At 42.3% G+C, this 25,308-nt stretch overlaps 1 protein-coding gene across 2 annotated transcripts in view; it reads left to right on the top strand.

Annotated features, from left to right (window-relative positions):
- Positions 1 to 25,308, top strand: part of Pik3cb (phosphatidylinositol-4,5-bisphosphate 3-kinase catalytic subunit beta) — a 105,846-nt gene that overhangs the window by 72,441 nt on the left and 8,097 nt on the right. For both annotated transcript variants that reach the window (XM_050139412.1, XM_050139410.1), the window contains 9 exons: positions 1,825 to 1,875; positions 3,056 to 3,244; positions 5,321 to 5,442; positions 7,465 to 7,608; positions 11,138 to 11,237; positions 15,527 to 15,705; positions 17,462 to 17,571; positions 18,721 to 18,799; positions 24,614 to 24,781. In XM_050139412.1, coding sequence (XP_049995369.1) covers positions 1,825 to 1,875; positions 3,056 to 3,244; positions 5,321 to 5,442; positions 7,465 to 7,608; positions 11,138 to 11,237; positions 15,527 to 15,705; positions 17,462 to 17,571; positions 18,721 to 18,799; positions 24,614 to 24,781 — 1,142 coding nt within the window. The remainder of the gene's footprint in view (positions 1 to 1,824; positions 1,876 to 3,055; positions 3,245 to 5,320; positions 5,443 to 7,464; positions 7,609 to 11,137; positions 11,238 to 15,526; positions 15,706 to 17,461; positions 17,572 to 18,720; positions 18,800 to 24,613; positions 24,782 to 25,308) is intronic.

Genomic DNA, 25,308 nt, shown 5'->3' with positions numbered 1-25,308 from the left:
GCAGTCTATTGGGCATCAACTTAGATGCTTCTTAAGGCATTTTTCAAGTCTAGCATGCTATGCAAACATTTTTGCATTTATCTAATTTTAGAGAAGTCAAATTTCTTTAAATGAGTAGTTTCACTATTGCTACTTTCATTCTTAAGTAATCATCTCAGTTCCCATGCCTCAGCCGGCTAAGTACATGGAGAGGTTTTGTTTTGGTTTGGTTTTTTGGTTCTTTTTCCCTGGGATAAGGGGTAGATCCTTGGGCCTCCTGCGTGCTGGGCAAGTCCTCCACTGCAGAGTCCGGGCCTCGCCAGGTATTTCTGCCTGGCCTCCATTTAAAATTTCTTTTGCACCAAGGTCTTGCAAAGTTGATCTTCCCTTCTGCCTCAGTGAATTGTTTATGATGCTCACTAAATAGTTAATGGATGTAAAAGACAAATCTCCCGGCGCTGTATTGTTACTTAGTTTGCCACTGGCACCACCTGTCTCTTGTACAAGTCAGTTTATGACTTGCTTAATTTTAGTGACTATACTCTTATCTGATCTTAGAAAACACCATTTGGAACAGACAGGCTGGAAGCCACCACATTTAACACATGATATCATAGGTCACCTACTTAGGACTGTAGAGCTCAATAACAACATGGAACTTCTGATTCTCTCCTCCTTTCCTGGAGTCAGTCAGTTCCAATCTTTTCGAGAATATGCGCCCTCCGTATAAACTGAGGGAACCGAGAAATACTTTTCGATTTCTACCATGTCATTACTACTACATTGTTTTTATTGTTTTAATTGAGCTATTCATTTTTTCCTACTCCTCTTCCTTCCTCTCCTCTCACCTTCCACCCTCCCGGCTGCCCTCCACATTCCCAATTTAGTCAGGTGATCTTGTCTTTTTCTCCTTCTTAAGCAGATCCATGTCTGTCTCTCTTAGGGTCCTCTTTGTTGTCTCGGTTTTCTGGGCTTGCGGTGTGTAGGCTGTTTGTCCTTTACTGCTGCATTATTTGCAATGGCAGTGCTGGGGACCAAACCCAGACGTTAGGAAACGCTCTACCACTGAGCTATACCTCCAGCAAGCCTAGCCTTTCTCTTTAGTGCCTGTGTTTTGTTTATTTCTGTCCCCTTTTCATCCCAGCACATCCCTACTCTGTATCCTGGACCGGGCTCAGACTTGCTATCCCCCTGCCTCAGCATCCTGATGCAGAGCAGAGGCATGCACCACCACTCCTCAGTGGATTGTGAGACTTTTGCTGTTGTTTGGGACCTTATGTATGACTTGACCTACATACACCTCACCCCTTGATAGCTATTGATTTTGAAAAACCAAATATAATGATAAGACTTACCTATTCTACCTTAGTAACTGTTTTAAAAATTGTTTTAGATTGTTTTTATTTTATGTGTAGAGTATTTGCCTACACACATATATTTGGGTACTGTAGGCCTGCAGTCCCCAGGGAAGCCAAAAGAGAAACTGTGGTTACAGATGACTGTGAGCCACCATGTGGGTGCTGGGAACCAAATCCAAGTTAATAGCAAGTACTCAGCCACTGAGCCATCTCTGCAGCTGCTACCTTAGTAACTCTTGTTTACAGTCTGAGAGGGCCAGAGTCTCTTCAGTGACACCGATCTTTCTCATTATCAAGGGTTTGAAGCACTTTGGAAAACACTGGGTTTCTGTTGTCTTATTTTTAAAATTTGTTCCCATTTATAGAGGCTAGAAGTGCCAAATGTGTGCAGTCTCTAGTCATCCACATGCAGAATAGTTATTAATATTGAAAAATTTACAAATATCAGAGCCAAAATTTAACTTTTATTATTATTTTTTTAAAACAGATCATTGAGAAGGCAGCTGAGATTGCCAGCGGCGACAGTGCTAATGTGTCAGTAAGTATCAAGCTTCACTGGTCCTTTCTACAGACTGTGCAGTGTGAGGGACTGACCTCATCCACTGTAATGAATGTATGGGGACATAACTCCACAGCAGTCTCACGTCCAGTGCTGGCAAAATGTAGCTCAGTTTTTGCTGACTTGCATGTGAATGGTAAACCCTGTTCTGCACAAGTTCAGGGTTAGTGGCCCACAGTGGCTGCTGCACTGTCCCCTCCTCATACCTTCCTTCTCTCACTGAAGGGTTTCCTGTGAGATTCATATTGACACTCCATCCCCAATTTTAGACACGTTGGCATCAGACTCTGTGTAGCTGAAGATGCCTTGAATCTCCTGCCTCTGCCTCCTAAGTGCTGGGATTGCAGCTGTGCAATCCACGTATGGCAGGTGTTTGTTGTTGTTGCTGTTTGATCAGGATCAGCCTATGTTGACTTGCACTTTGAATCCTTCTGCCAAGACCTCCTCAATGCTGAGTTTACACTGTGAAATTCAACTTCTTCATTTTTATTGTGTCGGATCAGAGGCCTGTGCACGCTGGGCCAGGGCTCTAGCACTGAGTTGGCATTCTAAGACACAGAGAGTTTTCTCTGTTGTTTTGTTTTATGATCACAGGGTTCCTGCTATATAGTAATTTTTATGCCTCTAAGCCAAGGCACAAGCAAGAAGTTCTCTATTTAGTACTTTTATTTCACTCCTTATATGTTTGGGGTAGGTTAGGGAAGAGGGTTGGTAGAAATCACAAATGGTGAAATGTCTCAGTGGATAAAAGTCTAACAATCTAAGTTAGATCCCCAGGACCCACACTGTGGCCCCTGAGTGTGTGTGCGCTCATGCACAGAGGAGGAGGGCTTAAAGAAGAAATTCCACTCAAATAATAGTAAATTTATACGATAAGCTATATTAAATAAGATGAATTTAACCTAAAAGCAATAGTGCCATCTAGTGTTTGCTCTTGGTTTTAAAACCAAAAAAGGAGAACCTTTTTTATAATGTGGCTCATAAAGTTAATATTGAGCAATGCAAACTTTTTAAAAGGATTCACTTTAATCTCTGTACAGAATTTCAGTTTTTGTTTCAGTTGGTAAAGCTCAAAATTATAAACTCATTGCATATAAATTTGCTGAATGGTTGCCTGTGGTTTGCATAGTTAAATAATGACTTATTTTTCTTCCTTAAGAGTCGTGGTGGAAAAAAATTCCTCGCTGTACTGAAAGAAATCTTGGACAGGGACCCCCTGTCTCAGCTATGTGAGAACGAAATGGATCTTATTTGGACTCTACGGCAAGATTGCCGAGAAAATTTCCCACAGTCACTGCCAAAACTACTCCTGTCAATCAAGTGGAATAAACTCGAAGATGTTGCTCAGGTAACAGAAAATCCTTCCCTCCCTCCCTCCACTTTTTTTTCCCTCCGCATCCCTTCCTCTCCACGCTCCCCCCACTTACCTTCTCCCATAGAACAACAACAACAACAACAAAAAACCTTCAGCTTTCTGTGTGTGTTTGTGTGTACATTCATATACTCGTTGATTTTGTGTGAAGTGTCTTTCCACAGGAGATTTCCATTTGTTGGATAAATTTTCTATTTTCTTTACTTTTTGTTTTGCTTCATTTGTTTTTTGGTTTGTTTGTGGTTTTTTGTTTGTTTGTTTTGCTTTCCTTTTTTGAGACAGGTTTTTGTGTGTAGCCCTGGCTGTCCTGGAACTCACTCTGTCACCAGACTGACCTCAAACTCTGAGTCTACGTTCCTATGCCTCTTGAGTGCTGGAATTAAAGGCATGCACCACTGCCTCCCAGCTTTTTAAAGATAGATTCTCATTTTGTAACTGTGGCCGCTCTCAAACTTTCAATCCTCCTGTCTGAGCCCTTAAGTGCTGGGATTGTAAATGTGCACCATAATGCCGAGCTTGTTGGGTGAGTCCCTGCAGGAGCTATTTTTGAGGTTTTAAATGCTTACTTATTCTATGTACCATCCAGAAACTTTGAAGACTTCAGGGATCCTGGAATCTGGTGGGATGACCATGCCCAATATTAATAACAATTACAATAGTAGTTTAAGAGCCATCTACCAAAGGGGGTGTAGTCACCCCTGGGTACCTTCTACCAGTTTCATCATAGGACCTCAAGTGGTTTTATTGTCTTACTTTGTAGCCCTGGCTGGCCTAGAACATCCACACCCTGGCCTCAAACTCACGGATCCCACCTCTCTGTGCCTCCGAGTGTTGGGTAAGGCCATGCATGCACCACCATGCCTGACTGAGTTGCTTTTGAGATAAGCAGCCAGCTCAAGGGTATCCTTTCACCACTGCAGTTTAAGAGACAGAGCTCTCTAGTACTGATCTTACCCAGTAAATTGCTGTCAGTGCTGCAGGATACTCAAGAACACCCAGTGAGAGATAGCGAATACCAAAGAGAAAGACTTGCTAAGCACTGAGCTTTGCAAGGGCCGGAAATCAGACTCTTTCCCTACTCTCCCTCTGAATCAGCTTTCTTCCCAGATGTCTGTCCCCATGAGACTGTGCCCACTGGAGGAAGGCTCTGCATTCCACAGAGAGATGGCAGAGGCAGCTCAGAGGCCTCTCCAGAAGACCCAGGTGTAGCCACAATTAAATCTTCCATGTGTAGGTCCAGCTCTTGCCCAGGAGTTTTGGTTGTCTGATGTCCAGTTAGCATTTGTGAATAAGATTTATTATCCATTAAAAAGAAAGTGGCCATTATTATCTCATGAATTACTTATATTTATTCTGATTTGAAGAACTCAAATGTGTTCTGATTAATAAAAGATTCTGTAAAGTAATAGGTTTCTTTAAAAATTCATTTAAAACTTGCAGGGCTTGATAGTGCATGTGTATGCCTTTAATTCCAGCACTTGGGAGTCAGAGATAGACTGTCTCTGAGTTCTAGGCTAGTCTGGTCTACAGGGGAAATTCCAGGACAGCCAGGGTATGCAAACCTGAAACCCTGCCTCAAACAATCAAAGAAGGAAGGAAGGAAGGAAGGAAGGAAGGAAGGAAGGAAGGAAGGAAGGAAGGAAGGAAGGAAGGAAGGAAGGAAGGAAGGAATTTTATTTTAGCTGTTAACCCTCTCCTTAGTTTAAGTCTCAGCTAGATTGAGCCCTGGCTTCGGTTTATACGTGAGCTTTACCTTTACAGGCTTCCTGATTGTTTCTGTCTTCTTCTTTGTCCTTAAATTATGTCATGGCTAATGGTTGTAGAATCTACATCCGAAGTGTCTTACTCTGTTCATTAAGCACATAGGAACCTTTTAAACATATGTATATAGAATGTTTCAGAAACAAACCAACTTTGTTAGTCTGCCTCTGCCACAACGTTTGAGGCATCAGTAGTTAAGTTTTCCTTCTTTTGACTCACTGTCTCCCGTATGCCAGGAAGATACAGTACTTCTGTCCTTCAAATTTCTGACCCAGTTTTAACTTTAAACAGCTTCAGGCACTCCTGCAGATTTGGCCCAAACTGCCCCCCAGGGAAGCACTGGAGCTCCTGGATTTCAACTATCCAGATCAGTACGTCCGGGAATATGCTGTGGGCTGCCTGCGACAGATGAGGTATCTCTTTATGGGACCATCCTGGGGCACGGAATTACCTGGGTGGATAAGAAAGAGGGTGGCTCTTCGAATGTTGCACAGGAGAGGTAAGGGCCAAAGGAAGCTTGTTTGAGCTATGGTGGCCAGGTCTGCTGGCCCTGCACAAACAGTTTAGGCCTTGCTTCACATTTACTAGAGAAGAGAGTTCTGAAACCTTCCTTAGTTTATTAATGTCTGCCCTGGGCCAACCCCAGAGGCCAGCTTTTCCACAGTGAGCAGCCATAACAGTGTTGCCTCTTTCCTTCACAGTAGTCTACTACTCACACCACATAAAAAGGGTTAGTGTTTTGCAATGGAGGAGTATTTGTTTATTTTCAGAAAGGATGACACTGGCTGCCCTTGAACTCACGGTAGCCCAGGCTAGTGTTCTCAGTCTCAGATTGATCCCCTGTCCCCAGTCCTGTCAGTGGTTCCTCCTCGCTTTGATCTGTTGTAAATAGTCTGGTGGGCAGAAGGACCTATGTAAACTCTCTAAAGTGGTCTGAGAAGCAAAACCAGATATATAAGGAAAGCAGCTTTCCATCTTTATGCTAATGTTTGTGGTTTTTTCTTCTTATTTTTCTTTCTTTATAGTTTATTATGGGGATTTCTGAGACGCTGTGTAGCTCTGGCTGTCCCAGAACTCTCTCTGTAGCCCAGACTGGCCTCAAACTCAGAGTTCTGCCCATCTTTGCCTCCTGACTGCTGAAATTAATGGCATGCGTGACCACCACCTGGCTTATACTTCTGTTTTTAATATTAGCTATTGGTTTTTATGAGTGGACATGGATCATCATAATTAATTAATTGATCAATTAAGATTGATGTTTAGGAAGTTTTAAAAATGAAGTCCCAGTTGCTTTGTCTCCCTGTGTTTGCACTGGAGGCCTGACGAAAACACTCCAGGTTAAGTGTTCAGTTTTGGAGGGAGATACTGAAATAATTATGTTGCCCCATGTGGCCAATTCTGACCCCTCCCTCTGGTGAATGCTAGAGCTCTGAGTCCTGTTTCTCATTTAATGCTGTGGTTTGGCCCCAGTTTCATCTCAGCTACCCATTTTTGTAGCTAGTTGTTGGGAAGCACAGTGAGAGGGCTGGGTATTCTGACCTCCAGAAGGGCTGGGCTTGCCTGTGATGGCAGAGGCCACTGACCAGAGTATATTCAGTCCTTTAATGTTATGAGTGCAGTCGTTATAATCCTTGCCTAAAGGTGCATTCATTTCCTTGTCCTCCAGTCTGTTTGATATTAAGGTTTTAGTTTACTGATATAGAGGAATGAATTACTTAAAACCACATGATAGCAAAGAAAAAATAAATTATTAAGGCTTTCATTTTAAAAATACTTGTTTGACTAAATACAAAATGTGTTAGGGAGATCAGAGTTGTTTTCAGGGACCTGTGGGTTAGTAGCTCAGGAAGTGAAACTGGTAGAAGCCTGATGTCCTGAATAACCACATAGAAGGAGAACGAGAGAATTTGCTCCACCATGTTGTCCTCTGACCCCCACATGAACACTGGCACACATACATGTCTCACGTACAATAGAAATAAAGAATTATGTTCAAGTAGCCATTTGAGGACAGGGGTCTTACTCCTGGCTGGCGATACTTGTAAATCATCAGTTGTAACAACTTATGAGGTTTGATAAGAATGTTCCACGTGCCAGACGGTGATGCCCACATCTTTAATCCCAGCACTTGGAAAGCAGAGATAGGCAGATCTCTGTGAGTTCAAGGCCAGCCTGGTCTACAGAGCGAGTTCCAGGACTGGCTCCATAGCTGCTGTACATATATATGTATGTATATGTACATATTCCGTGCATCTGTTCTTTGACCTATCTGAAATCTGCATCTTTTGGTCAGCATCCAGTGTGGTATAGCGAGTGTAAACATAGGGACTAGCCTGGCCCCAAAGTCCCAAGTGTTGTTACCAGTTAGCATATGGGTTTGGTAGGGTCTTTTTCTGGCACCGCGGCTGAGTTTCTCTCCCCTTTGTTTCTTTCAGTGATGAAGAGCTCTCTCAGTATCTTCTACAGTTGGTGCAAGTTTTGAAATACGAGCCTTTTCTTGATTGTGCCCTCTCTAGATTCCTGCTAGAAAGAGCACTTGATAATCGAAGGATTGGGCAGTTCCTGTTTTGGCATCTTAGGTGAGTCTTTCATATTTCAGCCTGAGACCCCGGTATGCTTTAATACCTGATCCAGTGTGATGTAAGGCATTCAGTGGGACCACCAGAGGCTTCGTGGTCTCCACTCCACCTGTAACTTTGCTCTGCTTTGGTGTCTTCTTCTTTCATACCCAGACTCTACTTTTGTCATTTGGGAAAGTCATTCAAGAAACTATCCCATGATCCTTTCTGGATTTTAACTAAAACCAATAACTGATATATTGTAATATTTTCTAACAAACTAATTTTCTGTTTAAAATATTTAATACTTATACTTGCATATGTGTTTTGATCTAATCCACTCCATCCCTCCCCCCATTCCTCCTCTGTCCCTCAGTTACTTTTCCCTTCCAACTTCATGAGCTCTTTCTTAAAAATGAACCAATTGTTTTAATATGTGTTAGCTATGTGCTGTTCTATTTATTCCTTTCAGAAATTTGTGGATAATATATACTTTTAAATTTTATTTTATGTGTATGGGTGCTTTGCCTGCATGTATAGACATAGTTGTATGACTGGTACTTGTAGTGTCAGAAGAGGGCATTTGTAGATGGAAGGTTCTGCAGCCTTTCAGTCTCCCCACCAAAAAAACCCCACAGAAGCTTATGTTAATTATAAACTATTTGGCCTATTACTCAGGCTTACTGTTAACTAGCTCTTACACTTAAATGTTTAGCCATGTGGTGTGGTACCTTTTCTCAGTGAGGATTCTCATCTTGCTTCAGTCTGGCTGGCGACTGACTTTGCCTTACCTCTCCCAGAATTTTCCTAGTCTGGTCACCCCACATATACTTCCTGCTGGACTTTTGGCCAATCAGCATTTTATTAGACCAATATGAGTGACTAATCTTTACAGTGTACAAGAGTATTATCCCATAGCATTTTCCCTTTTTTCTTTTCATAATAAAAGTCCAGAATCTAATCTCCTTTGTGTAGCTTTTTCCCTGACCATTATCCATAACTACTTGTAGCCAATACTCTAAACAAAGACAAACATCCATAATCCTTTTTTTGGGGTGGGGGGATGTAGGCATAGTTTTCTAGGCTACTTCCTACTGATTGGGGGTGTTGATGATCTTCTGGAGACCTAAAGAAAATTTAGGATTATGGTCAAATCCTGACTGGAGTACCAGTGAGGCTTGATCATCTCAGCCAGCAGTGTTGAAGCTTTTCTGGATGCAGAACCAGAGGAAACTACAGCAGAGGTCCTCTGAAATGTTGGATCATCTGGGCCATCTTCTCCTATCAGTTGTTTTTTTTTTTTTTTTTGGGAATCTTCCTTGATCAAACCTTATTTTTCTTAACCCAGAATGAATCCACAATATCCCATTTCCTGTGGAAATGAAAGCAAAACCTCCAAAGACTTATTATTAATTATCTCTTACAACTTAAATTAGCCTATAATTCTTATCTATGTTTGGCTACGTGCTTGGTACCTTTGCTCAGTGAGGCATTCTTATCTTGCCTCCTCTGTGTCTGGCTAGTAACTGCATCTCTGCCTTTCCTCTTCCCAGAATTCTCTTAGTCTGGTCTTCCCACCTATACTTCCTGCCTGGCTTCTAGCCAATCAGTGTTTTGTTTAACCAATACAAGTAACAAATCTTTACAGTGTACGAAAGCATTATCCCACAGCAAGCATTGGGTACCCTGGAAATGGAGTTATAGGCAATAGTGAGCTGCCATGTAGAGTGCAGGGAATGCCCCTGTGTCCTCTGGAAGAGCAGCCGGTGCTCTTAACTACAAGTCATTTCTCCAGCTCCAGTTTGCGACTTGTATTATTATCACTGCTGTTACTAAGTAAAGCCAAAGTTTTACTAAAGCAATATTAATTTTTTATGTATTTTTACACTGTGTTTGTTTACATGTCTTTTTACATGGTGCTTTTATTTATGTATTTTTACACTGTGTTTGTTTACATGTCTTTTTACATGTGAGTACAGATGTCTATAGGGGCCAGAGGCCTAGGATCCACCTGAAGCTAGAGTTAGAGGCTTTTGTTAGCCGTCACTATGCATCTTGGATTGAACTTGGGTCCTCTGCAAGAGCACTACAGGTGCTTAACCTCTGAGCCATTTCTCCAGCCCATATTTGTGTATCTGTTGAACTTTGCAGTTCTGAGACTTGAACACAGGGTCTGGCAAATGTTTAGCCAGTGTTCTACCATTAGCTCAGTGTTGTACCATTGAGCTACATCCCTAGTCAGTGACTTTATTATATTGGCTATGTCATTTTCAGATGCACATGAGCCTGTCTCACTAATCAAGCAGCAGTAAAATCAGGAATAAAAGCTAAAGTTGCTCCTTTGTTTGACCATGGGAGTCGTGGATTCTCCTTTTTTCCCTCCTCATTTGTACTTCACCATTGAAACTTAAATTTATCAGAAAAAAAATGTCTTCCTCTTTGGCTAAGCTTTCCTAAGAAAGTATGAGCTCTATAATACTTTGGTATTAATTTTAGTGTATTTCCCCTGAAGTGGCTTCCTTGTTGGTAGATTTCTTTTCTTATTTATAATTTGTCTTCTCCTCTAAGTCAGTACTATTTTGAACCCCTCAGAGAATGACAAAATAATTATTCCTTTTTTTAATAAATTTTCAACATTCTTTTGTTATTGCTTTGTTTTGTTTTGTTTTTAAGATGGGGTTTCTCTGTACAACTCTGGCTGTCCTGGAACTAGCTCTGTAGACTAGGCTGGCCTCAAACTCATAGAGATCCGCCTGCCTCTGCCTCCCTAGTGCTGGGATTAAAGGCGTGCACCACCACCCAGCTTTATACCATTCTTTAAGTGAGAAGAGAAAACTAGAGCCAGCAAAATGAACTTGGTTTTTGCTAGGCAAGCTTGGCGGCCTGAGTTCAATCCCTAGAACCCATGTAAAGGAGGAAGACCAACTCTCCACAATTGCCCTCTGACCTCTGCATGCCCCCTGTTGTTGTGCCCCACTGACATCATCACGGTTGTCCTCTGACCTCTGTGTGCCCCCGTGGCTGTGCCCCACTGATGTCATCACAGTTGTCCTCAGATCTCCACATGCCCCCTGTTGTTGTGCCTCACTGATGTCATCATGGTTGTCCTCTGACCTCCATGTGTCCCCTGTGTCTTGAACCCCTGTCATGCACACTCAGCAACAACAGGAAGAGAGGAGAGAACTGGCTAACAGCTAATCGCGGCATCAGTCTCACTCCAGCCAATAGACTTCTTTTTCTGCCCAATTCTCTCTAAATTCCTAAGTTACATTTCTTTTTCCTTTCATAAGGCAGATCAAGTAAAACACGGAAATGTTGGTTTTTAGAATTAACAGGATTTCGGAATTACAGAATTAACTACTAAACACTCATGACATCTAAGTCCTAACCCTTAATACATCAGGGTGTGACATCTTACTATTGATTGCTTGGGAGCAGCTTCCTACCTGCTTGGGATGCGTATCTCATGGTGGAATGAAGAAGGCAGTGTTCCCTTCCCATGGTCTAAAGTGTTTGATAAATAAACCAACTGAATATTGCCTTTCTGCAGGTCAGAAGTGCATATTCCCGCCGTGTCTGTCCAGTTTGGGGTCATCCTTGAAGCGTACTGTCGAGGAAGCGTAGGGCACATGAAAGTGCTTTCCAAGCAGGTATGAGCTTCTGTTTATTTAGTTTTGTGCACAGTGATCAATTGAGTTTATCAAATGTGATTTCTCTGACCGCATATTTCATTGCCTGTTCAGTCAGTTAACCTGATCGATATTTTATGGGAAAGGATTGAGTCTCATGAAGCCCAGCTGTCCTCGAGCTCACTATCTAGTTGAGGAAGACCATGGCCAGGAGGTCCTCCTGCCCTAGACTTTTGAGTGCTGGAATTCCTGCTGTCGCATGGTGCTGTGTCTTAATTTATGCTCTGCTAGGGACTGGGCTCAAGGCTTTGTGCTTGATAGACAAACAGTCTACCACTGAGCTACTTCTCAGCCTTCAGCACGTGTTTTAGAAAAACCTGTCAAGAAAGGAATTTTCAACAAGCTTAGAACTAAAGCATAAATAAATAACAAATGGAACACAATTATCTCATATTTTCTATATTAATAGGATGCCTAAAATTTTAATGGTCTATACATATTTCATGATGAACACGAGGGAGCCAATCTTTGGTTTTTCAGACTGAGATTATTGAGGTGTAAGCCCACAGGTATCATGATTTCTGTAATTCAGAATCCTTGTTACCGTTTTGAGCTATATGTTCATGCCTAAAATTGTGATATGCTCTTGTAGTTGGGGGTATTGTTGATATTACTCTAAGTTATTAAATAATTACCAACAATTATACTGTTTATACTGCTTTAAGTATGCTGTCTTTCTATGCTCCTGATAATTCACCAGTCTGTATGCAAAACCCAGGCTGCCCTTGAACTCATGATCCTTTCGCCTCATTCCCCTGCCCCAAATGCTGAGATTACAAGAATGTGCCACCATTCCTAGCTCTTTTGCCTTGCTAAACAAGCTTCCATAGGCTTTCAGGAGATGGCTATACCTTTTGGAAAACCCACTGGGTGTGTTAATAATAGCTAGCATTTATTCACAACATGGGATGATGTCATTAATCCCTGCAATTCAGATCCCAGTGTTGATGGTGACCATCCTTGTGTGACCACCTTTTCCCCTTCCTCTGTTCACCCTTAATTCCCATCCTGTCCTTTGCACCTCCCCTCCCCTGCAAGCCTCTGATAAGTGATCTTTATTTCCAATTATTTTCCTCTTTAAATCCCTACAGTAATTTTTCATAACACTGAAAATCCAGGGTTTCTTCCAAGGTCCCACTTGGTTCCTACCTGTTTGACCTTACCTGACCACTCTCTTCCCTCACTCATTGATTCCGATCACACTGCATATTATCTTCATTCTCTGGAACATTTAGTGCAACTTCTAACAAGGCACATGTAATCAGCCCCCTTCACTCTCTTTCCTGATCCCAAGTCCTCTTATGTCATAGGCATACACTCTATTGCTAAGTTGTAGCCACATCCCTCTTTTTCCCTTTTTAGAGAGAGAGTCTGTGTGGCTGGAAGGTGGCATCAGATCCTCTAGAGTTGGAGTTAAAGGTGGTTGTAAGCCAACACTATGAGTTATAAAAATTAAACTCCAATTCTCTGTAAACACACTTAAACACCGAGCCATCTCTTCAGGCCTAGTCTCCACCTTGACACCCACCCTGTTTTTCTGTTTAAAAACAAAAATTCTATTTTGAGACAGTCTCACTTTTTAGCCTCCTGAGTGAAAGTGATTACAGACTTGTCCACCAGGCCCAGCCTCTACTGTTTTCGTGACTGATGAATTCTAAGAGACAGACTCTGTGCCCTTTCCATAGTGGGTGGGGTGCAGGCTTGCCACACGGCATATGGAAGTCAGAGGATAGCTTGTTGAAGTTGTTTTCTCCTTCAGGCAGTCCTGGGAATTGAACTCAGATCTCCAGACTTGGCAGCAAGCACTCTTACCCTCTAAACTATTGTGCCAGCCCACCATCAATATAAAATTGTTAAATGACAATTGTTGAAATACTTAAAAGTATTTTTGACTTATGATATTTTAGGATACTATTCCAAGAAATGAATATCAACACAATTATCAATGGGGCATAGCAGTTACCAACTGTACAACATGGAAGAAACCCTAATTTGAACTAGTTCAGAAAGTTCTGGTTTCATAGACCACTTTTCATCTGGTTTTCTTGTCACCAGTGTTTGTAGAGCCCCTGAGTCTGCTGAAAAAATGGAGTGTCTGTGGTTTTGACAGATGGCTAACTTGGCAAGCACCAGCCATCTTGATTTTATCATCAAGTTACATAAAACCATCTTAATTTTCTATGAGCAAGGCCTCGGCTTCTCTATTGGGAAACTACGTGCTATTTTCCTACATGTAGGGAACTACATCCACATCCTTTCATAGTCTTAATGGTTTTCTTGCATGGAAGCAAAGTTCAAAGTTTTAAAATGAAAACATGATGCAAAATGAATTCCCTGATAATGGGATTTCAAACCAGTGTGTATTGTGTTTGCCTCGTATATTTTGTTTTTCTGTATATGTGTTTGCTATTATTTGTTGTTTCTAGATTTAATGACATATGAAATGTTTCTTCTGGTTTATGATTGGCTATGATTGTTGTGTCTCAATTGTTTTATATAATACAATGTGAATGGAACTTACTGTGTTCTCGTGAGTTATATATAATATAATATGAATGGACCCTCAGTTATTAACTAATAACAGAAACCTCTGTGGGGACAGTGGGGTCTCTATAATTGCCCTGCCTGGCTAGGAACTTAGCCATGTAAACCAGATTAGCTGTTCTCCTGACTCTGCTTCCCGAGTACTGGGGTCATAGGTGTTCATGGACAGAAAATGGCTACACTGAGTGTTTGTTTTTTTGTTTGATTAGTTGAGACAGGGTCTCATTGTGTCCTTGGCTGACTTGAAATGCACTATGTAGATCAGGCTGGCCTTGAACTCACAGAGGTCCCTTTGCCTTAACCATTTCCCCACCCCCTCACCACCACCACATACACAGTAATTAAAGGCATGCACTATCATGCTTGGCTGAAAGTGGCTTTTACGAATAATGTTTTTGATCTAGTTGGCCATTGCTACACTACGAGTACAATGTTGTTTATTTTGGCTTAAGTTTTGTTAGCCAGAGTTATCCCAGATTCTAGGGCTAGATGATGACTCAGTGGTTAAAATCACTTGTTTTTATAGAGGACCCAAGTTCAGTTCCCAGGACCCATGTCAGGTGGTTCATAACCACCTATAATTCCAGTTCTAGGGAATCTGGCATCCTCTTCTGGCCTCAGTGGGCACCCTCCATATACATGGTACATATACTCAGGCAATGCACGTATACACATTCAATAAAAATAAAACAAATCTTAAAAATAAAAGCAATTTGTAGGGTGAGGCGGAGACAGAGTTACTCTGTATAGACCTGACTGTCATGGAACTCCCTTTGTAGACCAGGATAGCCTCAAACTCAGAAATCAGTCAGCCTGTCTTTGTCCCAAGCTTCAACCCCCAAGTGCTGGAATTAAAGGTATGCACCACTGCACCCAACTTAAAAGCAAGTAGTTTCATCTTGGGTAACAAATATCTTGAATCATGATCTGTTCTTGTTGTCCTGGCAGTAGAAAGACAACAGGCGGAGATTCCAGGCACATGACGATAGGTTTTGCCAGGCACGGTAGCACATATCTTTAATTCCAGCCTAGCTGAGTAGCCTGAGCTACATAAAAAGTTATGTCTAAAACAACAACAGAAAAACAAGGACATGGGAGTAGGCAGTAAGGTTTTAGTACCAGGACCAGCAGGTTACATCTGTACATAGCTCCTCCCCCACCCCATGCCATTGCGTAGACCAGCTGGAGTGGTTCAGATTGAGATATTTCAGATTCCCTTACTCGGTGAACTGTAAAGTTGAATACAGCTTCACACCTGTCTGAAAATAGCCAGTCTTTGCCTGCTCACTGTCTCAAATTTATAAGATATCATTTAATAAAGGACTTAAAAGTGATACCTGAGGGCTGGAGAGATGGCTCAGTGGTTAAGAGCACTGGCTGCTCTTCCAGAGGTTCTGAGTTCAATTCCCAGCAATTGTGGCTCACAGCCATCTGTAATGAGATCTGGCGCCCTCTTCTGGCCTGCAGGCATACATGGAGGCAGAATGTTGTATATATAATAAATAAATAAAATCTTAAAAAAAAAAAAAAAAAGGTGATATCTGACCGGTAAATGATAGTAACTTACTGTGTGTAACATTCTTCTTATATGAAGGATTGTGTGTGTGTGTGTGTGTGTTTGGTTAGAGCTACTGATAAATGTGAGTGTATAATATATTATTTTTAACCATATATGAATTATCGGGATGGGGAACCTTATTTTTCAGGTTGAAGCACTCAATAAGTTAAAAACGTTAAATAGCTTAATCAAATTGAATGCCGTGAAGCTCAACAGAGCTAAAGGAAAGGAGGCTATGCACACCTGTTTAAAGCAGAACGCTTACCGGGAGGCCCTCTCTGACCTTCAGTCGCCTCTGAATCCGTGTGTCATCCTCTCAGAACTCTAGTAAGTGGCCGTCTCTGCTTTGCACAGTGAGGAGCCTACGAACATAGCAATGCAGAAGATTTCTGAGTCGCTGTGTTGGGGAACTGGTGGGACTGGCTGTTAGCCCAAGGCCGTCCAATGTAACTAGGGAAGGAAAATCTCAAGAGTCTAAATTAACTTTTTTCAATTATACATAATTTCAGTTGTGTTATAGGACGTACATAAGCCAGCTTTAAAAGATGATTTAATTATTTTTAATTGTGGGGGTAAATTCAGTGTTCACAGTGGCCAGAGACATTGTATCCCCTGGAGCTTGAGTTACAGGCTTATAAGCTACAGTTATAAGTTATAATCTTACAGTTATAAGCTGCCTGCCTGACTAGGGTGCTAGGAACTGAACTTGGGTCCTCTCCAAGAGCAGTATATACTCTTAAACCACTGAGCCATCTCTCCAGCCTAAGTTAGTGTTGATACCGGGTCTTACAAAGCTAGCCCAGGCTAGCTTTAAACTCTTTGTGTAGCCCAGGCTGACCTTGAACACATAATCCTCTTGCCTGCTGAGTGCAGGTAACACAGGCTTGTGCCACCATTCCTGGACATATTATCCATTTTTAAGAACTGAAAATCCTGTATGAGCAAAATGTTGGAAATCACGACACATTATTTACTGACTTCCTATTTTAAAACAAGATTTAAATGAATCTCTAAACTATTTCCCATCTTTTCATTCATATAGAAGTGGAAAGTTATAATTTGTGTCAACAGCAGTATTCAGAATTGAATCCTCATTGTGAAATAAAAAAAAAACCCAGGCTTGAGATGTGGCTCAACATTTAAGAGCCCTTGCTGCTCTTGCAGAAGACCAGGGTTTGGTTCCTATCAGTCATGTCAGATGGCTTACAAGTAACTCCAGCCCCAGGGGACCAGACACCCTCTTCTAGCCCTATACTGAGCACATACACGTACATATACACACAGAAGTAAGATTCTAGCCTCTGTACTATGCATATATACACACATAAGAAATTACTTGTAAAATGAAGAGTTTTTTGTAATACTAATTTTAATGCAGTAGTGTATTCTAATCTTTTCCTCACTAAACATAAAAAGGGAGCAGAAGGAGAGAGAGCACGAGCAAGGAACTCAGGACCGTGAGGGGTGCACCCACACGCTGAGACAATGGGGATGTTCTATCAGGAACTCACCAAGGCCAGCTGGCCTGGGTCTGAAAAAGCCTGGGATAAAACCGGTCTCTCTGAACATAGCGATCAATGAGGACTACTGAGACCTCAAGAACAATGGCAATGGGCTTTTGATCCTACTGCACATATTGGCTTTGTGGGAGCCTAGGCAGTTTGGATGCTCACCTTACTAGACCTGGATGGAGGTGGGTGGTCCTTGGACTTCCCACAGGGCAGAGAACCCTGATTGCTCTTTGGGCTGACAAGGGAGGGGGACTTGACTGGGGGAGGGGGAGGGAAAGGGGAGGCGGCGGTGGGGAAGAGACAGAAATCTTTAATAAATAAATATGAAAAATAAAAAAAAAAAACAAGGAGAAATTTCAGTTGGAGGTAATCAAAGGTCAGGTGCCAGGTTTCCGCTTCATCCATTGGCATCAGTATATGCCAGCCAGAACTGACCTCAGGGTTCCTTTTCTACCCAGAGAAAATTCTCTGACTGTGACTTATGTAGACTCTGAAAGAAATAGGTGAGGGGGTTTGCATGCCTGATGCACATTGTTGTACTGAAGTGGTTGATTCCTGCTTGCTGATTTCAGTGTTGAAAAGTGCAAATACATGGATTCCAAGATGAAGCCCTTGTGGCTGGTCTACAGCAGCAGAGGTTTTGGAGAGGACTCGGTTGGAGTGATCTTTAAAAATGGTGATGGTAAGTCCTGGAATTTTCACAGCATATTGGAAAGGTGTGTGTGTGTGTGTGTGTGTGTGTGTGTGTGTGTGTGTGTGTTGGTGTGATAGCAGCCAAGAGGCCACTGCCAGTGCTCACGACATTAGCTCCTTTCTTTCTGAGAAATCACTTCTACAGTTTAATTAGTTAACTAATAAGCCTTCCTATTTTGTCATATAAAATAAAAATACTAAATCTTTTGATGAAGAACTTATAAAGGAAAGGCTATCTCTGTACATTCATGCGTCCTGTTACATATCATTGCCAGAGTCTCACGTTTGGATTAAGCTGATGATCCAGACTGATAAGGAAACACCAAAGGCTGTCAAGGCTTGTAAGCTCCGTGGCCACAAGGAAGCCCTACAACTGATTAGCTCTAAAGTCTTCATCTCATGAGGGTATAAACATCTCTGTACTAGAGTCCTTAAAGGATTCACAACAAATAACTTATTTATACATGCTTGCAACTTCTTAGTAGAACTTCTTCAAAGTGGTTCATGTTGCTTGAGATAGTGTTTCACTCTCTAGCAAAGACTGACCTCAAACCTGTGATCCTGACTCAGCCTTCCCAGAGTGGAATCACATGAATGTGCCCGCATATCCAGCCCTCATGATGTATTGCTAAATATTGTACTCCAGTAGATTGCACAAATAGTATAACTTGTTATTACTTTGTCCAAAAGTACTCTTTGGGGAGCAGGGAGAGAGGAGAGACAACTTTCTGTAACCCAGGTTGGACTTGAACTCATTATGTAGCCAAGAATGGCCTTGAACTCTGCTACATTCCCTACCTCCAAGACCTGGGATTACAGTGTGTACCGTCATGTCCGGCTGAAAGTACTCTTTAACTTTTATTATTTGTTATTATTTTGGCCCCAAATCTCACTATATAGTGGCAGCTGGCTTCAGATTTTCAATCTCACGAGTGCTGAGACTAGAAGCACTCATGGACATGGGAAATGCTGATCACTGAGCCTGTTTGATACAGTGAATATGGGCAAGATTAAAATTGGAGGGAAAAGTTCAGTGCTTGGTAACGGGGTTAGTGAATCTGACTAAATGCCTAATGTTGAGTTAATGAGTGGGGGCACAAGGTGGCAAGTGCATCTAACTGAGAGGCATCTCCCTTAGATTTGCGGCAGGACATGCTGACGCTGCAGATGCTACGCCTGATGGATCTACTCTGGAAAGAGGCTGGTTTGGACCTTCGGTGAGCACTCCAGTACATCTGCTTATTTTGTGGTGTTTTCCTCCTGTTGAGGCCTTCCCTTCCCTTTTGATTATTGTTCATAATAATAGTACAGCCTTTTACAGTATGCTGCCCGATCATTGCTCTGTTTGAATCTCATCATACTTAAAACTGCACGTGCTTGAGATTCCAGAGAAGGGATTTGGACTTTAATATGATTGGGACAAGCATCTAGAATCAAGTGCCGGGTTACAGTTTCAAGCTTGGTGGCTTTCATTTTGAGACAGGGTCCATTATATATCTCAGGGTGGTATTGAACTTGCTATACAGGCAAGATGGACTTGAATTCATTATCCTGCCTCAGTGTCCCACGTGCTGGGATTCCGGCCATGTGTCTTTGCACCCTGCAGAACTCTTTTGTAAAAAGATTTGAGGTCATTGCTGTGTATTGACTAACAAAGGCACTTTGTTAGCTTCATATAAATCATTTCTTGCAAACCTCACAGCTCCACAAGGTTGTGTTTCTCTTTTTAGCATGTGAGAAAAATCAGGACGGTAATGATTTTAAAACACAGGGTAAAGAAAATATTAAGTAGTGCCCATTTCAAATCCAGGACTGTCAAGACTCTGCATTGATGTCTTTCTATTCGTTTACTGCCCTATCAGAGTGAGAAAGCAGTATGGGAAGACATGTCCAGCAACCCTTTGTTTGCCAAAATATGATGGTACTCAAAATACCTAATTGCCCTCTTTGTGTTTTATGTTTTTAAACATTTGTGTGTATGCACATATGTACACCATGGGGACACATGTGGAAGTCAGAAGACAGCTTTTGAGAGTTGAGATTTTGGCTTCTATGGATCCTGGGGATCAAACTCAGGTTTTGCAGCAAGCACTTACATCTACTGAGTAATCTTATTTGCCACCTTGTTGTATTTTAAAGGAAGAGTCTTTGTTTCTAGATCCTTCTGGAATATACTTTTCCAGTCCTATTAAGTAAGAACAATCTAGTGTGATTTTTTTTTTCCTTTCATGGTACTGTAGCTGTGTGATGTCTGTGTTTTGCCCTTTTATTGAAAATAGCTTTGTCCCCTCACAAAATATATCCTGATTGCAGTTTCTCCTCCTTCTACTCCTCCTAGTTCCTCTTCACCTCACCTCCCATCTAGATCCAGCCTGTTTATTTATCACTAGAAAACAAACAGGTTTCTAAGGGATAATAGTAAAAATGAAATATAGTAAGTAGGATAAAACAAAAACTTAACACATCAGAATTGGGCAAAACAGACAAACTGAAGGAAAAGACCCACAAGAGAAGGCCACTTGTTCTCACACTCGGGACTCCCATAAAAACTCTAAACTGGAACCATAATATACATAAAGGACGTGAAGGATAAAAAGAAAATAAAAAACATAAAATTAAATCCAGGCAGTGGTGGCCTATACCTTTAATCCCAGCACTCAGGAGGTAGAGGCAGGTGGTTCTCTGAGTTTGAGGCTAGCAGAGCAAGTTCCAGGGCAGCCAGGGCTACACATATGTTGCAATTTATAATAAAATAGTTCTACACTAGTCCAGAACGGAGTATAATATGGGCTTATTTAATAGGGGTTAAACTCACAGAAAGGGTAGCAATCCACTTTACACACAGAGGAAACCCTGTCTCAAAAAAAAAAAAATTAAAAAAAGGAAAAGCCCTGACATGACATTATGATTCTGTTGAGTTCATTTTCTGTTGGCCATCTACTTCTGGGCAGGCAGTTACCCTTAAGAGTAGTTTGCTTCCCCAGTGAGACTCTTGGAGGAAACTAAATTTTTATTTGCAAGTGGTCATCAATTGGACATAGCTTCTGGATTAGGGATGGGAGCATCTGTCCACTTCTTTCAGCTCTAGGATGCCATTTCAACAATCTCCCAGAAAGGACCAAACAGTCACTATATGTGGTATATTTTCCTTTACCTTAATGAGTTTCTGATTACTTAAAACACTACCATGTGTGAATGGTTGTTCCCTCCTTAGCCACTCATGAGGAATATATCACAGATAGAGAGCAGAGAATGTTGTTTTTGTTATTGTTGAGACCAAATTTCTACGAAGAAGTAACCTAGGGGCCAGGGAGATATCTCAGTGGGTAAAAGAGCTTGCAGCACAAGCACACTTGGCTCAGTTCAGTCCCCAAATGCCATGTTGGAAGGAGAGACCCCCAAGCACAATTCTATAGACGCAGGAATATAGCAACATGAGGCAGCTTGAGGGAACAAAGGTTTATCTGGGGCTAATGGTTCAGAGGATATTATTCCACCATTGTGGAGAACTCAGCGGGGCAAGACCAGCTCCTAGCCTTAGACAGCAGGGGCTGCTGGGCGATCTTCACAAGTTGCAGGTTTAGCCATAGGATGGGCCTTCGTCAGTTGCAAAGACTGAGCTGAAGACTGGCTGCTTAGTGCTGCTCCGTAGTCCCGTCAGCCTCGCTGAAAACCCCAGCCCAGTTGTCTCTGCTTTGGTTTTGTCCATTCCATCCAAAGTTGGCATACATTTAGTGTCATGAGCGTCATTGTAACCTCAGATAAGGGAGACAGCCATGTGTGGGAGTGCTGGGTGTGTTCTCAGCTGCTGTGCAGTAGGAAACATCAAGGGTCAGTGGGATATTACTGGCACTTTGTCCTCTGACCCCATATTTTTAAAGTGTAGGGCTTTGAGTTCTTTCAAACGCCTATCTCTTTCTCACAAAACCTTCTTTACTGTTTCTATAAATATCTGTGCTCCAGTGTGCCTTTTGTGTTTGTTTTTCTTTTGAGGTTGAACTGGGTCATGAAGCATGCACTCCCAGTCACTCCCAAGTGTTCGGGTACCTCCTATATGTTACTATTTTAGTAACAATGCCAGGCTTCCGTTAACGAAAATACTTTTGCTCATTTAAATTTTCTCTGTTATCTCATGATACTCTGGTGTCTTTCATGTCAAAAGCAGACCATTCATAAGGCATAAATATGTTGACACCATGTCTTTTGCTTAACAATTCATTGTCAGTTAGCTTTTCCTGTCAACTGAAAAGTTATCAACCTCAAATCTGCCTGACATTCAGTAGACTTGACAGTCCTCTGCATCCTGTGTCCCTCTGCTACATGTCAAATAAAAATTTGAGTAGTTGTCTTCACTTACACATCTGAGTTTTGCTGATAGAATTTTTTGAGGCAGGCAAGTGGGGCAGGAACTCTCCATTATGTAACTGGCTGTCCTGTAACTCGTTCTGTAGACCAGGTTGGCCTCAAACTCGCAGAGATCCATCTGCCTCTGCCTCATGAGTGCTGGGGTTAAAGGGGTGTGCCACCATGTCTGACTCTACTGATAGAATTTTCTCACTTACAAGAGACTGTGAAAAGTTGTATGTAAGGGATTCGATGCTATTGGTGTTGGCAGGGTCAGGAAAGGAAGCACGTGCAAGCAAGGGAGAGTTTACTCTGACCTTCGCCACCTGACTGTGTGGCAAGGGAGTGATAAAGGGCTGCTGCTACCTTCCTCCCTCAGTGCAGTGTGTCCCGTGCTGTTTTCCCATGAAGGTAACATTGTCCTTAGGTCGGAGAGTGCAAGAATGAAAGGTAAATGGTAGAAATGTTGCCATGCGCTTTATAAAAACTGTAGACATTCAGGGCCAAGGAGGCTCCAATGAGATGATTAGGGAGGGTTCCAAGAGTTTGCCCCCAGCATGACTTCTGTCAAACTGTCTTTCAGATGAGGGTGTTTTTTCCTTCCCATTGTGAATGTTCCATCCTTAAGTCACTGATTGCTTTCATCATTGCTTGCTTTTGAAGAGGAAGTTGTTGGACTTGTGCCTAGCTTGGGCTGTAAGTGGGTTGCAAGGGGGTGCAGGAAGCAAGAAAGTGCACTTTAACCCAACCGTGTTTGCTTTACATGGGTTGTGTCACAATAGGCTGCCAGGCATTAGTGAAAAAATTAATTTTCTTCCTTAGTTGTCTTTTTAAGAAAGAGAAGTAAATTAATAATATAGGCTTAGTATTTCAGTCTGCCAGAACGTAGTTCGCCAGTGCTGCTCTCACTGACAGGAATATACAATGACAGAATTGTTTTTTAGAAGTAATGCTAGAAACCAGCACAGTCTATCCTCTTATCTCTGCAATACACACTAATGCACTCATTGCCCACACACAGTTTTCTCTTCTCTCTCAATCCTTGTATGACCTGTAGGACCCCCGTGCCATCTTTCCAGCAGGTCATATCTTCTCCTCACTTTGCTCGTGTATTCTGCCTAGCCCTGTCCTCTAGCCTAGCTTTCCTGTCCTCCCTCCTATACTGTTTAAGTATAGAGCTTTGCTTAGCTTCTCGGGTTGGCCTTGATCTTACTGTGTAGCTCAGACAGCCTTCAAGTCTGTGGAAAGGGCGATGTTCCCACATGGAGCATGCCCAGAGCCAGAGGAGGAAGTCAGGTGTCCAGCTCGATCACTCTCTACCTTGTTCCTTTGAACAAAGGTCTCTCACTGAACCTGAAGTAGGTTGTTGGCCAGCAAGCCACACCAGCTCCCCCAGCCTGGTGTCCACACCATACCCCGCTTTCTATGTAGATGTTAGGAGGTCTGAACTGAGAGCTCACAGTTGCATAGCAGACATTTGCACCCACTGTGTCATCTCTTTATCTTACAGAGATCTTTTTAAAAGATTTTTAAATTTCTAATTATGTCTATTTGTGTATGTATGTGCATATGAGGGCAGGTGTCCTCAGAGACCAGAAGACAGCAGACTCTGGCGCTGGAGTTACAGGCTGTTGTGAACTGCGTGATGTGGGTGCTGGGAATTGAACTTCCATCCTCTGTAAGAGTAGCGGGTGCTTTTAACAACTAAGCCTTCTCCCCGCCCCATCCACAGAGGTGTGCCTGGACTTCTGCCAAGACCTCTCTTCATAGTGACCACACTCCCATTGTGCCTCATTGCTTCATAAGCTCAGGGAGTATAGGGACTGCTTATTTCTGAATCATGTCTGACATCTGGTAGAACGTGTGCCAGCCAACCGCTTACTGAACCCATGCATCCTGTCCTTCGGTTGGTTGTGCTAGGGCGCCATAGAGACCTTTCACTAAAGGAGTGGTGTGGCCACATTTTAAGCAGGTCTTGCTGCCGTGGAAAGCCAGAAGCCCAGCTTAGAAACTGTTGGGAATTCTGAGGTGAAGATTGACAGAGACTTGGACTGGGGTGTGAGCAGGTAGGGTGCAAAAGCACTAAGATTCTGGTTTGTGTTTTCTATTTCCTCCACTTTCTCATTTCCTTCCCATTTTCTTCCTCCCAATCCCTCCCCCTTCCTCCTCTTTCTCCTCCCACATCTCATAGCCCAAACGACTTTGAACTTCCAAACCTGTCTCACTTTCAAGTTCTAGGGTTACCATTCCTAGGTCTGAATCAATTTTAAATCTGGTAAACTAAATGTTGGTTATGAGGAGAGTGAAGGAAGGCCATAAAGTGTGGACAGGAGTACTGGAGCGTGAAGTTACCTAATATAGATGCCATTACATGTTTCATAAAAAATGATTCTGGTTCCAGAGATTTTGTGCTTCTGTCCATCAGGTCAGGCAAATCGAATATTTCACAAGCATAATTATGTAGCAGACAATGCATTAGTTGCAGCATTCCAGTAAATCATCCCATCCGCTGGCCCAGGATTATTCTCTAGCAGAAGATAGAGCTTCTATTTTCCATGTGGTGTTACCAAGTGATGACAAGTCTGACCATGATAAAACTCTTTTCTTCTATGTCAAAGGAAAAACTTAGAAAATTAATGTTTCCCCCATGGAAAACATGGTCCCTTATGTCTATTTTTTTCTTCCAGGATGCTTCCCTATGGCTGTTTAGCAACAGGAGATCGCTCTGGCCTCATTGAGGTTGTGAGTACCTCTGAGACAATCGCTGACATTCAGCTGAACAGTAGCAATGTGGCTGCCACAGCAGCCTTCAACAAAGACGCACTCCTGAACTGGCTTAAGGAGTACAACTCTGGGTGAGTATGTCACCATCATTTCCTTACACGAACACAGCACAGATAGTAGTGACCAGACAGAAGTGTTTGCATTGCTTATTGCCTCAGTCAAGACAAAATGCCTCGTGAGCCTTATTAAAACTTAAAGCATCTACTTTATCTCAGTGTTTGGTAGCTTTTCACTATGGTAGAGTGTGTTTTTAAGATAGCGGGTTGAAGCTGTTGTTTACAGCATCAACTTATATGTGACTATATGGACTTAGGTTTCTAATAGGTTAATTCTTTTTTTTTTTTTGATGAAATTTTTTTTTAAATATTTTTTATTGAAAAAAAAATTTCCGCCTCCTCCCCGCCTCCCATTTCCCTCCCCGTCTCCCTTTTCCCCCCTCCTCCCTCTCCTCTCCCCCTTCCCCCACTCCTCTCCCCCTCCCTCTCCAGTCTGAAGGGCAGTCAGGGTTCCCTGCCCTATGGAAAGTCCAAAGTCCTCCCCGCTCCATCCTGGTCTAGGAAGGTGAACATCCAAACTGGCTAGGCTCCCACAAAGCCAG

Source organism: Alexandromys fortis, unplaced genomic scaffold, assembly GCF_014885135.2.
Source record: "Alexandromys fortis isolate MF-2015 unplaced genomic scaffold, M_Fortis_MF-2015_v1.1 scaffold_36, whole genome shotgun sequence".
NCBI classification, from domain to species: domain Eukaryota; kingdom Metazoa; phylum Chordata; class Mammalia; order Rodentia; family Cricetidae; genus Alexandromys; species Alexandromys fortis.
Note: the sequence above shows the minus strand (reverse complement) of the source record. Positions and strands in the feature narration are given on the sequence as shown.